Genomic DNA, 12972 nt, shown 5'->3' on the forward strand with positions numbered 1-12972 from the left:
ACTTGCTCGTGCCTCACAAGAGTGAAGTGACACTGCATGCATGTGTGCTCAGCGCCTGAAATTCAGCTGACACAGCACACACTCCATATCCTCCCCTCCATGTGCCTTCTCTGCTAAAAAAAACATGTGGGAGCATGAGGGAGAAGAGGAAAAAAGAGATCCCTTAAGCTAGTGGGTAAGGAATGTGCGCCGTGCTGTGCGTGAATGTCTGATGTCTCCAACTATTTGTTAAAAGGCAACAGCAATGCTTCCGACAGATGTCCCTCCCCTCGCCTGCAATAGGCTCCCAAGAATAGCAACAGCCTGTGTCACTGCAAAGGGCAAAGCCTTCTGAAATAGCAACAAAGTTGTGCACAAACCACTTTGCGGTCCGCATTCGGTTTTAGCCAGCTCCAGAAACTTGTTGCAATGACGAAAATCAGCTGGGCTTTCCTGTCCGCTCTGAGGAGGACAGCCACCGTCTGAGAGGCTTCCAGCTGAGGCGACGATGGCACCCATGCAGAGTGCAGAGGAGCTGGGCCAGCAGTGCCAGGCGATGAGAGCAAGGGAGGATGAGGAAGGTGGCAGAGGCAGCGGGCACCTCCGCCAGCTGCCAGCTGCAGCAGGTAAGGTGGCGGGACCGGGCACCAGCTGTTGCTGATCAGCAGCACGTGTGTAGCTTGCAGGGTTGTGGGAATACAGCAGCAAAGCCTGTGGACTTGGGTGCACACCGTCCCAGTTCCTAGCAGTGTGAGTGGGGAAATAGCAAGCAAGGAGGGAAACACCATCTGCAGCTTTGAGTGGTGGCATATGCGATACTTTTCCCTCAAGCCCTATTGTTCGTGCATGAGTTGTCTGCTGTGTAAATCTCTTTCTTTTATGAGGATCAGTTATCTGAGTAACCAGGGGACCCACTGCATCCAAGATAAGATAAGAGTGGTGCTTCAACCCATGCAAGCTCGATTCATTCCCAAGAGGAGAAGTCCAGAAAGGCCATGTGAGAATCACACCTGCTCATGCAGAGGGAGTTTTTGGGATAGGGTGCCAGAGTCTCCCTCCTATTTTCTTCTACCCAAGTATTTCATGAAGAAGTAGGGTTTCCGTGCTGACACTCAGAGAAATTAACTGCAGAATTTCTTCTGAAAAAGATTTTCAAGTGCTGAAGCTAAATTTCATAGCTCTTCACCTTTTCTGTCCCACCCAGCAGTGTTTGTAAGTCACACATGGTTTTGCATCTCAAAGCTCTTCTGCTGCCAATTAGATTTAGTGAAATGGCCCACAAATGTGGCTTTTCTCACACAGAAGACAGCTGTGCCCAAATGGGAAAGTACCACTGCAAGCCAGAAATGACTGTGATGTCACGAGCAAGTTTTGTTCACTTAGAAATGAATGAGCTGACTGAGCCATGCATACTCGGATACCACAGGCACAAATGCTTTGTTGGAGTGCAGTAACAGTCAGTCGAGCAGCTTCTACTGACAACTGGGAGCAGAGGAAACAGAGGTTAATGAAGAACAGAAAACCAGTCTGCAGGCAGATGTATTTAACATTACCCTAGGGTATGGGGGAGCAATGCACATTGTTACAGGATGGCGTTATCAAAGGGAAGCACAGCAGTTGCAATAACCTGAGACCGAAGCTATTGCAGCATGAGAACTATGGTTAAAAGTGGATGAGCAAATTACACGCTTGGCCTTACCATCAGGAATTAAAGCAGTAACCTGAGAAATTCACTAGGAATTAAAGAAAATTGTTGATTCTTACTGGAAAATAAGAAAACACCAGATCCCATTTAATGTAATGAAGAGCCAGGCTGCCTGTTGACATAATGAAAATGCATGTCAGAGCACTAAGAAAGGTGCCCAGGCTCTGCATTGCACTCTTTCCATTGATTCCAGGATAATTTGTTCATGAAATATCAATTTTACTCACACAATACATTCACCAAGCTTACAATGTATGAAGCACACAATATTTCCCACCACTGAAGGAATGAAGATGCATGAAAATGTGTAATACATTAGCTTCCTTCTGCCTTCTGCCTTTTTTTTTTTACTTCAATTTAACAAAAAAAAAAAAAAAAAAAAGCTTTGGGTTTGTCTTTCAGTCTTTCATGCTAGCAAGAGTTGAAGAGTTGTGTTTGTCGAACAGTTATGACACTACCAGGCCCTGATGATATTTTAGGTAAAATTAATATTTTATAAGAATGCCTGGCTCTAATTTTAACATAACTTCATCCCAAAGCAACATTTTATTTCTTCCCATAGGGTTTTGTAGAGCAATGATTTCACTCTCACACCAAACTTCTGGATAGATGGGTAGTTCAAAGTTATCCTAGCTCATATAAGTAGTGTATCTATTGAGCAAGTACTGGTTCTAAATAAATCTCAGACATTAGAACAGATCAGTAGGGTAATATATATCTCTTTACACTGCACACTTGGATGAGACAGGAAATAACTATGACAGTGCAGCAAAGATCACAATGGCGTGAAAATGAGATAATCAGCTTTGACGAGAAACAAACCCACAATTTAATTATGCAGTGATTCCCAACATATGCTATTAAATATTTATGCTACAGAATCACGTGATCTCCACATGCTACTTACTAGCAAAATGCTACCCTGATGACAGTTTGGGGAATTTTGAACACTATTTCCTCATCAAGGCAAAATTTTTGTATGTCAATTGGCACTCAGATGCAGAAAAAGAAAAAGTTCTTAAAAATAGCTTAAAATTTTCAGATATAAATGCTGTAGTTTTAATATTTATCATGGAAAATTAGATGTCCTTGGCTCAGATCATTTATTCATAATGCCCATGAAGTACGTGTGCAAACCAAGTATTTTGCCTTTGGAAAGAGTGTATTTTCCCAAGTTTGTGCTTGAACAGAAGTAGAAAGGGACACACTCTTTTTAACTTGGCCCCATCCTGTCCCATCAGCAGCACACTCAGCTATTCTCGAGTCTTTTTTTCTGTCTCTTTTTCAGGAACAAAGTATAAACAGTTCCAGAAAATGTTCTTGAAGATAAGTTTGTTTACAAAGTAGTGCTGCTTTTGACCTGAGTAACAGTTATGAAAAAAGCATTTTGTATACATGGAAAAACTAAAAAAGAGACTTTCTAATCACTTGTCACATACCAGTCAACACCGGTTAGCCACAGGTCTTGTTGCAGGCAGAAGAAACTTCTCTCTTTGGTGTAAACCATCACTAAAACAGATTTTCCCTTGGGCTGCACACCACTGTACACTTTGCAGGCATCTCCTAAAAATGGACAAACTTTTGAGGATAAAGGAATAAGGGATAAAGCTAAAGACAAAGACAGAAGGAAAGAAAGAGAGAAGAAAAGAGAGAGAGGAGGAATGAGAGAAAGAGAGAGAGAGAGAGAGAAGGGAGGGAGGGAGGGAGGAAGGCAGGGAAGGAGGAAGGAGGGAGGGAGGGAGGAAGAGAGAAAGAGTGGGAGGAAGGGAGGAAGGAAGGGAGGAAGGAAGGGAGGAAGGAAGGAAGGAAGGAAGGAAGGAAGGAAGGAAGGAAGGAAGGAACATTAAAAATGACAGCTAAAGGACTGTGAGTACAACTATTGCAACATGCTCTATCTTGAAACGTTAAAGCAAAACGTATCCTGAAGTCAAAGGGAACTTTGGAGACCAAATGGTGGATGTGAACATAGTGAGGCTGTGGGTGGTGCATTTCAGCAGTGATAACAGTGGGTCATCTTTGCTGTTGCAGTTATTGATGAGTGCTGTATACAGACTCTTATTCATCACTGGTGAAAATGCATAGCTAATGGTGCTGACTATGTGAAAAAACAGTGTTTTGTAGCTGAGAACTTGTTCCATCAAATAATGTTACTGTGCACTTTGTATTTGTTATAGTTTCCTTGGAAATAAATAGGAGTCATTACTTTCAGAGCAGATTATGTATATGCAGCCCAAAACAATTCCTCATTACTCAGTGCAGCCCAAGCAAGTCAAAAGATTGGATATCCATGCATTAGAACCTTCTTTCCACTCAGAGGTCTGCTTTAGCTACAGTCTATGGCTACTTCTATACCAGTGTGAACATGTGTCACCAGCAAGGATACCAGCTGACAGAGTGAAGAACAAATGTGAAGACATTTACCAAGATGCTTTACTTGGGGATGCAAAACTTATGTGTAACCTTAAGTCATACATAGGTTGCTTCTCTAGCAACTTCCATGTGTCCAAGCTCCATCTCCAGCTTGTGCAATCTCTCTCAGATTAAAAAAACAACAACCCACCTCCATTGCACTGCTCTGAGGGACAAGGGGTTGAGGAGAGGACACTGTGAGATGTAAAGAATAGTGCTGGTGGCAGACTCCTTTAAAATATTTGTCTTGGCACTGCCATTTTGAATAAGGAACTGGAACCATACCAAACAGACGGTTGTACATTTAAAGAATTAAAAGCTGTGCAGAACACAGAGTTCAAAGCATAAATAGGAGACACTCCCCAGGCTGCTTTGTTTCTGCTGGAGATCCTTAAAATCAATTTCTGTTCCCGTTGCTTAACAGTTTTCTGTTGCCTGGAAAAAGATAATAACATTTGTGGGTGATAAAGGTGATGGGTGATTAATAAATGGGATATATCACTGATTTAAGGAAATTTGGATGGCCTGACCTATTGACTGCAAGTGAATGCCATGTCTGAGGCTCCTCACAGCTAACTTTAGACATTTGCATCTGAGCAAGCAAAAGATTCCTTTTATAGTCAGTGGAGAGAAATAGGCATCTTACCTATTTCAAACATGTAGAAATGCCTATTTTTTCCAAGTAGTAACAGAAGAAATCTAAAGATGCTGTTTGTTTCTCACAGGGAACTTGAACCCATCCTATGTCCTTTAACACAGCCAAATGCTAATTTTCATTTGTAGTTAGGATGTAAGATGTCAGGCCGTGTAAAAAGGAAAGGCACTGAGTGCCTTGGAAAGAACTCAGTCAAAAAAGAAATGGGTGGTGCTGGAGAGTGAGAGTGAGCTGAAGATGAGTTCCTGTGCATTGCTGTGATGATCATTTGATGGGTATGGACAGAAATCTGCATTAGGAGCGGAAGAGTTATAGAAGACTCCCATTTGGCACCGTGCAACTAATACAGAAGCACTGGGTCCTGTTAACAGTTTATTAAAGAAGTTGACAACCTGGAGAGAGTTCAGCGAACTGAGCTTTGAATGCTTAAGAGACTGGGAATCTTATGAAGACTCAGAGGCTAAGAAGATTATCCAGGAGATATCGGTGGGATGACTTGATGACAGACTATAATTTTGTACATATTGAATAAGGGTAAGTGAAGGAAAATGGAGAATGAGATCTGATGGCTGTAATCGGAAGATGCAGAAATTAGGACTAGAAATAAATTACAGATAACTTAGAATTGAAGCAATTAACCACAGGAACAATGTATGACTTAAAGACATTGATTTTCAAACACAAGAAATTTTTAACTCAAAGGTTAATATCTCAAGTGCTTTAATTAAAATAAGAATACATTTAATTGTGTTGAAAGTGTTATGTTCCTGATAGAGTAGAGAACCACAATGATCTCTTTTGGCTTCATACTATTTAAATAAACCAGAATCTTAGGATAAATCTTCATGGGCTGATGTTGTAAAATGCGGGGATGTCAAAGCAAGCACAGATGTAGCACCGGGAATTAGCCTGGGCAGAGCACTGTGAAAAAAAATTAACAATCTCACTTCTGATACCCAAGCTCATTCATTCAGCACAACAGTCTTGTATCCTCAGCCCTGATTTTCAGTCAGGATATACTGGACAGTTATGTTTTCCAGGGCTAGTAATATATAGTCAGCAAACAAGTCAAAAAATGGAAAGGAAGGGGGTGGGAGGAATGGAGAGATTAGATCTTGCAACAATAAAATGAATACTGTATGCACAACTTGACATAAATCATGTACACAACCCACTGCCTGGAGAGGCTGTGGATACCCCATCAATGAAGGTGTCGAAGGCCAGGCTGAGATGGGGCCCTGGGCAGCCTGGTCTAGTGCCTGATTTAGTGATCGGCAAACCTGGCCGTGGCAGAGGGTTTGGAACTGGACAATCTTTGAGGTCCTTTGCAACTCAGTTCTCTGCCATTCTATGATTCTATGCTTCTAGCTCTGTTCGCAATCAGTGCCATGCTTATGTGCATGCACAGCCATGCATTTTTTGCCTGTCTCTTGCCTATCTGGCTTGTGTCAGAAATAGTGTTGCCAGCAGGAGCAGGGAAGTGATCATCCCTCTGTACCCAGTTCTGATGAGGCCTCATCTTGAGTACTGTGTTCAGTTTTGGGTCCTTCACTACAAGAAAGACATCGAGGCCCTGGAGTGTGTTATGAGAAGGGCATTGAAGCTGGTGAGGGGTCTGGGACACAGGCTTTATGAAGAGTGAGGGAAGAGGCTGAGGAAACTGGGACTGTTTAGTCTGGAGAAGAGTAGTCTCTGGGGTGACCTTTTTGCTCTCTACAGTTACATGAAGGGAGGTTGTGGGGAGGTGGGAGTCAGCCTCTTCTCCCATGTAATTAGTGATAGGACTAGGGAGAATGGCTTCAAGTTGTACCAGGGGAGATTCAGATTGGATGTTAGGAAATACTTCTTCTCTGAAAGAGTGGTCAGGTGCTGAAACAGGTTGCCCAGGGATGTGATGGAGTCACTGACCCTGGAGGTGTTCAAGAAACGTTTAAATGTTGTACTGAGGGGAATGGTTTAGTGGGAAATAATGGTGATAGGCGGATGGTTGGATTGGATGATCTTGGAGATCTTTTCCAAGCTAGGTGATACTATGATTCTATGACCTATGACCTGCCAGCCTGCTCAGCACAAAGCACAGCAGGCTAAAGTGCATTTGGTATGCTCACTGATATGGGGCTGCTGCCTCTGAGCATCTGCCTGGCCCAAAGGAAGCAACCAGTGGCCAGGGAGAAGAATTGATGGGCAGTACCTGTTTTAACACATTTAACAGGCTTACACATATTCCCTGGCCCTGGAGGCATGGCTTATACTCAGACACCTAAACTCTTCTATGCTCTGAAATAACTCCTGTGGGCTCACTGCAGGGTGTGATGGTGGCCTTGTGCCACCAGGTCATGTCCAGGAATTGTTAACAGAGTTCTAGGTGGCATGGGGCAATACTATGCCAGAGGCTGTGCCAGCAATTTAATAGGATCCATGGCCCCCTTCCAAGACTGGGGCTTGGGCTCTGGCATTATTTGTTTTAGTAGTGCAAACATCCTGCTGGGGCTGCTCTCTTCCTCCACTTGCCTGATTTTCCTCAGAAATGTAATAACCTCTGTCAAATGGGGCTGATCCTCGCCAACGCACTCAAAATTATTGGCAAGGACCTTCAGGCCGTCAGCATGAACAGAGAACCTTAATGTCTTAGAAAAATAAGCTAAAAATAAACAGTCTGTGTATAATTTTCGGTTATACCATATAATTAACAGGAGAATTAACCGAAATGTGGACTCTGTTGTGCTGCAAAAGCTACCTCTCCTCAGGCACATGTGATTTCTCCAGCTAAGTGGGAAATCAGAAGTCAGTTTACTTCTTTCCTAGCTGTGTTGCAGCCAACGTCATGGTAAGGGGAAAATCATGCTGGGAGAATGAACAAGGCCAACAACAACAAACTGAAATATTCCTCAAAGTCTAGAGTGCAAAAGGCTTCACAGTTAGTAGAATATGATCAGTGAAATCTATCTTGTAACAATAAACAATGAATCGTAGTTGTATAAAATGCGTTTATTTTAAAGTGGAGGTTCAAAGGCATATAATCTCCACTTCGTTTATGTTTTTGCCATCTGTTTTTTATTCTTAACATTGAGGTTGTCCTAAGTATGTGAAATATCTGTTACTGATATTCAAAAAAATGATGAGCAAAGCCCAAAGTTTGGAAATTTGTACCTCAGGGATTGGTTTCCCTTGAATATCCTGGCTGCTTGCATCAACCTTTGTATGGCAAAGAAAAAACACTGATATCAGCAGCTGTCATGGCATCCTTAGGTGAAAAAAGGAATTAATAAGTGGCGAGGGATTGTTTTATTACTTATTCAAGCCAAGGTTGAAACAGTTTGGCTGGAAGATTATTGCTTTCCTCACCTTGAGAATATCTCAAAGCAAAAATTGTTTTCCTATCAAAAGGTTGCATTGTCAATGTTGCCTTTTGCAAAGATATTCTGCAGGAGATTTAATTATTTAGGATTCAACCAAAACCTTATTGACTTCAATTTAGGGATATCAGAAACCTAAAAGCATTAAAATTAAAGAGAGTATTATATGAATTAAAAATTCCACACACACTCATATATAGTATTGTATACAGCTACTGCTTCTGGGTTCATTTGTACCTAATTGTTTTGACTAAAAGTTACAAAAAATGTTTAGTACTGGTTATATCTTATGGTTAGTACTAATTGTGAGTGCTGCAGAAGTCACACTTTCAATTCCTTTTTCCCTCTTATTTCAGGCTGTGGAACATTTACTTTACTATCTTCTGCCATTGCTGCTGTAAGTGGACTTCTAATGGGTTACGAGTTGGGCCTTATCTCTGGAGCTCTTCTTCAGATGAGTAGCATTTTAGCACTCTCTTGCAAAGAGCAGGAAATTGTTGTGAGTTCCCTTCTTTTTGGGGCCTTATTTGCATCACTTACAGGTGGATTCCTGATTGATCGTTTTGGAAGGAGATTTGCTATCATTATTGCATCATCTCTACTTGTGATGGGAAGTCTGATTTTACTGCCCCATGAATCATATGGAATACTTATTGTGGGACGAGTTGCCATAGGTATTTCCATATCATTATCATCAATTGCAACATGTGTGTATATTGCTGAGATTGCCCCACAGCACAGAAGAGGCCTTCTTGTTTCGCTAAATGAACTCATGATTGTGATAGGAATTCTCTTTGCCTATATTTCAAATTATGCATTTGCCACCGTATCTCATGGCTGGAAGTATATGTTTGGCCTTGTAATTCCATTAGGTGCCTTGCAGGCTATTGCCATGTATTTCCTTCCACCAAGTCCACGTTTTCTTGTCATGAAAAATAATGATGAAGCTGCAAGAAAAATACTGGAGAGGCTACGGGAAACGTCAGATGCTACTAAAGAACTTACTGTGATCAAGTCTTCCCTGAAAGATGAACATCAGTATAGTTTTGTGGACCTGTTTCGTTCAAAGAACAACATGAGGGCCCGAATGCTGGTAGGGCTCACACTCGTCTTTTTTGTGCAAACAACTGGGCAACCTAACATTTTATTTTATGCATCAACTGTTCTGAAGTCAGTTGGGTTTCAGAGCAATGAAGCTGCCAGCTTGGCTTCTACTGGAGTCGGAGTGGTTAAAGTGGTCAGCACAGTTCCAGCCACAGTTTTTGTGGATAAAGTTGGAAGTAAAACTTTTCTGTGTATTGGCTCTTCTGTTATGGCAGTATCATTGGTCACTATGGGCTTAGTGAACCGTAACATACACATGAATTTCACCAATATCTGTAGAAGCCAGTCTCCAGAGGATACCTATCAGAGTCCAGGAAACCTCACTGGTGTCACCAATGGGAGCCTCAAGGATCTCTTTTCTAGTATGGCTTTACCAGAAAGACTCTTTTTCGACATACAGAGAAACCTTGATGGCACCAGGACAGGAGAACTGAACAGGACTACCCCAGTAGGAGGCGAAAGCATGATGGGGTCTCACACAGAGAGTGGGGAGGTTTCTGTTGTCCTGAAATGGGTCTCGCTGGCCAGCCTGCTTGTTTACGTTGCTGCATTTTCCATAGGTCTTGGACCAAGTAAGTGTTTCTCTTCTCTGATTCTTTGTAATTATTTATTTACAAATAAGTTAAGTGCTTGGATGATATGCCCATCAGGCAGTTTCCCACATGGGCAAAGTAATGTTTTCTGCTTATGTGCACTGATATTATTACAGACTGTCCTAATGTGCCTCGAGTGTGCCTTTTACAAAGAGGTCCCACCCACTAAAATTATTGGATTTATGTCCCTTGAAGGTTCACCTTCAGTGAAGCTAGGAACTGGTGTAAGACTTGTACAGAAAAGTTTCAGGGCTCCTGTCTGTCTTTCCTTCTCATGTTCTGATGTTTCTTTACACTGGGAAGGTTGAGATGTAGACATTTGCTGCTGCTAACCCATAAACCTAAGACAATGAAGAGTTCTTGGCCTCTGCATGTTAAGGCACCATCAAATCCATGAAAAGGCGACATGCCTGAGTCCAGTTGAGGATCTGACCTCCTGACTGTATGACAGTCTTCAGATATAGTGGAGAAATTTAAAGCATCATAGTTAATGAGCAAACTTCAGCATCATCATCATTGCTACTCATGGTGAAACAGCACAAGTGGAAGAACATGAAGGAGAGTTGCTGTGCAACCTTCTCCTGAGGAGAACATCTGTGTCATTTCCAGGTACCAGGAACTAAATCTCTTCATTCTGTTTTCTTTCAGTTTGTTTCAATAGCAGGTGCATATTACTGTATTTGAAGGGGTTGATTTTTTTAAGCTATGCTGCAAAAAGAACACATGCACAGAGTTCATTATCTATTAACTGACTTTATGTGCTCCTGTGCTCTGGCTCAAACCTGACTTGCAAACACACTGTACTTCTGCTGCACTATTACGATAAAAAACTTTCACAAGAATAAAGCCCAACAATTACAGTAACAGCAACTCCCCTGCAGTATTTATTTATTTTAAACATTGCTCACTGGGAGAGCCATGTGAGATAAACATTCATTGCCAGGGCAGCAAGCTTGGCCTTGTTATTGCAGTGTTGTTCCTCTTCTTGCAGACCCTGTGGGGACTAGATTCTGTGTTCAGTGACACAAGCTCAAAACCAGGGCTGTAGCCCTGAAAATAAATGTTGCTCAAGCTTTTTCTTGGGTGTTTCAAACACAGAGTTCCTGGCCATTTGGGCTGGTCTGGTGTGACGCTATTGATAACAGTGCCCATTTCCCTGATGACTATGGAAACTGAGGTGTGTTGCCAGGCTAACCTGAGAAACCTTTGAGGCCATTGTTTGTTTCCTGACCTCTTTCTTTACTGAGAAAGTGCCCTCAAACAGCAAATGGGTAAGAACGGGCACCATCTCAGCTCCAGCTTGAAAAAATCATGTATGATAAAATATGAAAAAATGTTTGTGTGAAGTGAAGCAAAGCAAAGTGAAGTGAAATGAAGTGAATGTAAGGTCCAGGAGAGGTACAGGCATTTCCAAATGCAGGTACACAGAAATACAGTGCTCATTCTAAACTAGTAGTGTATAGAAAATGCAATGGTAAGACAATCGAGAAGTTGTTGGAGTCTACAAAAGGTTGTCTTGGTTCTCTTGTGGTTGCATAGGCTGAGTTGGGGAGGTGGCCATGGTTTCTGTCTCATATACAACCTTCAAACATCTGCTACTTAGAGTCCAAACTCCTGTATTTTAAAAGCCTAGATTTCTTATTCTTAGTCTGCCTTTCTTAGCGTGAAGAATAACGGGGCCCCCTAGCCTCTATAAAATAAACAATTTTAACATGTTCACGTTATTAATCTCAGTCCAATTTGTGGCCTAGACCAGACTGTTTGCCATCACCTGTTCTACCGAGGGAGGAGGCATCAAGGCTGTAGCACTGTTTTCAGCGCTCACTGACCACAGCTGGGTGATGCCTTGTTGGCAGAAGTACTGCCAACCCACACCTCTGGATTTTCTGTATTAATGTCTCCTATACGTGATGGCTAGGGTGGTGGCAATATTGGGGATGTATGCTCTACAGATCTTATCAGGCTTTTTTTGGACAAATCACAGAGAGGTTCTTTGCTTTCTCTCCACCCTACTGGACCATTTCTGGAACAAATTCAGTCACTTTGTGTCCGTGCTACATTCTTCAGGGATAAAGGAGAATCTGTGTAGTGCCATTAAGAAAATGGTGCATCCTTCTTAGGAAAGATCATACAACCTGAGCTCTATCAACTTGTTATAATTTTTTTTCTCTTCTTTTTCTGGGATTCTAGTCAAAGAGCTAGTTACTGTCCAAATGTGTGCAGCAAACATTTGTAAATGCTGTATTTTTCCATTATTTATCATTTATCTCCAAATTAGATGAAGTAGATGGATTTTTAATAAATGAAACATACACTAAATGTATTCACTCCCATTTACCAAAGCACTCAGGAAACACACTGATGAGTGTTCATAAATAGACAGTGAGAGATAAAAGCCATTTCTGCATTACAAAAGAATTCACAGATCATTGAGCATCTGCATAGTCACTTTTTTGTTTACAGGGTGTTCTGTGTTTAAATCACTAATCCTTAGGCAAGATGAAAGGAGAATTTCTGCTCCTCTGTTTTGGATATATTATGCTTGATGAAATGGGATCTACTGCTTGTTCACACTCAATTTCACACAATCTTAAGTATGTTTTTGTAGGTACAGCAAATCAGTGTTGCATCATGCTGCAGAGCAGCACATGCTGTCTCTTCAGGGGTGTTTGCAGAGGCATTTCCAGGCAGTTACTAGCAAAGGGATCTTATCTGCCAGTTAGCCTTGTCTGAGTTGCCTTTTTCTGTGCATCAGAAAGGACATATGAAGATGGAAGATACTTACAGAGACTATGAGAAATCTCAGTCTACACAAAGAGTGAAGAACATGAAGGTCTGTCCTTGCATTGCATTCCATGGCTGTTTGCAGAGAGGCAGGCTGCTGGCACCACTGGAAAGCTGAGCCTCAAAGAAGTAGACTTGCCGTGCCTTGCACAGGGAGCTGTGAGTGCAGGCAAATGAGATGAGTACAGTGCAGAGGTAGATCACCAATTTGTCACTGAAGCTAAAAGCTAGGTGTGACCCTGAAAATGATTTTAACGCAGAGGAAACCCAGAGAACTTCTATTCAGGGCCAGGCCCACATATGGCACAGATTAAATTGGAATTGCTGTAGGAATGAGAAAAGCCAAACTCCTGGAGTAGCAGATTTACTTTAAAAAAAAAAAAAAGT

At 41.9% G+C, this 12972-nt stretch overlaps 1 protein-coding gene across 1 annotated transcript; it reads left to right on the forward strand.

Annotated features, from left to right (window-relative positions):
• Positions 1 to 287: 287 nt before the first annotated feature.
• SLC2A12 (solute carrier family 2 member 12) lies at positions 288 to 12880 on the forward strand. Its single transcript, XM_010707385.3, has 2 exons — positions 288 to 605; positions 8461 to 12880. Exons 1-2 carry the CDS (start codon positions 488 to 490, stop codon positions 10107 to 10109), a joined length of 1767 nt encoding a protein of 588 aa, XP_010705687.1. The 5' UTR covers positions 288 to 487; the 3' UTR covers positions 10110 to 12880.
• The last annotated feature ends 92 nt before the right edge of the window (positions 12881 to 12972 follow it).

Source organism: Meleagris gallopavo, chromosome 2, assembly GCF_000146605.3.
Source record: "Meleagris gallopavo isolate NT-WF06-2002-E0010 breed Aviagen turkey brand Nicholas breeding stock chromosome 2, Turkey_5.1, whole genome shotgun sequence".
Classification (NCBI taxonomy): domain Eukaryota; kingdom Metazoa; phylum Chordata; class Aves; order Galliformes; family Phasianidae; genus Meleagris; species Meleagris gallopavo.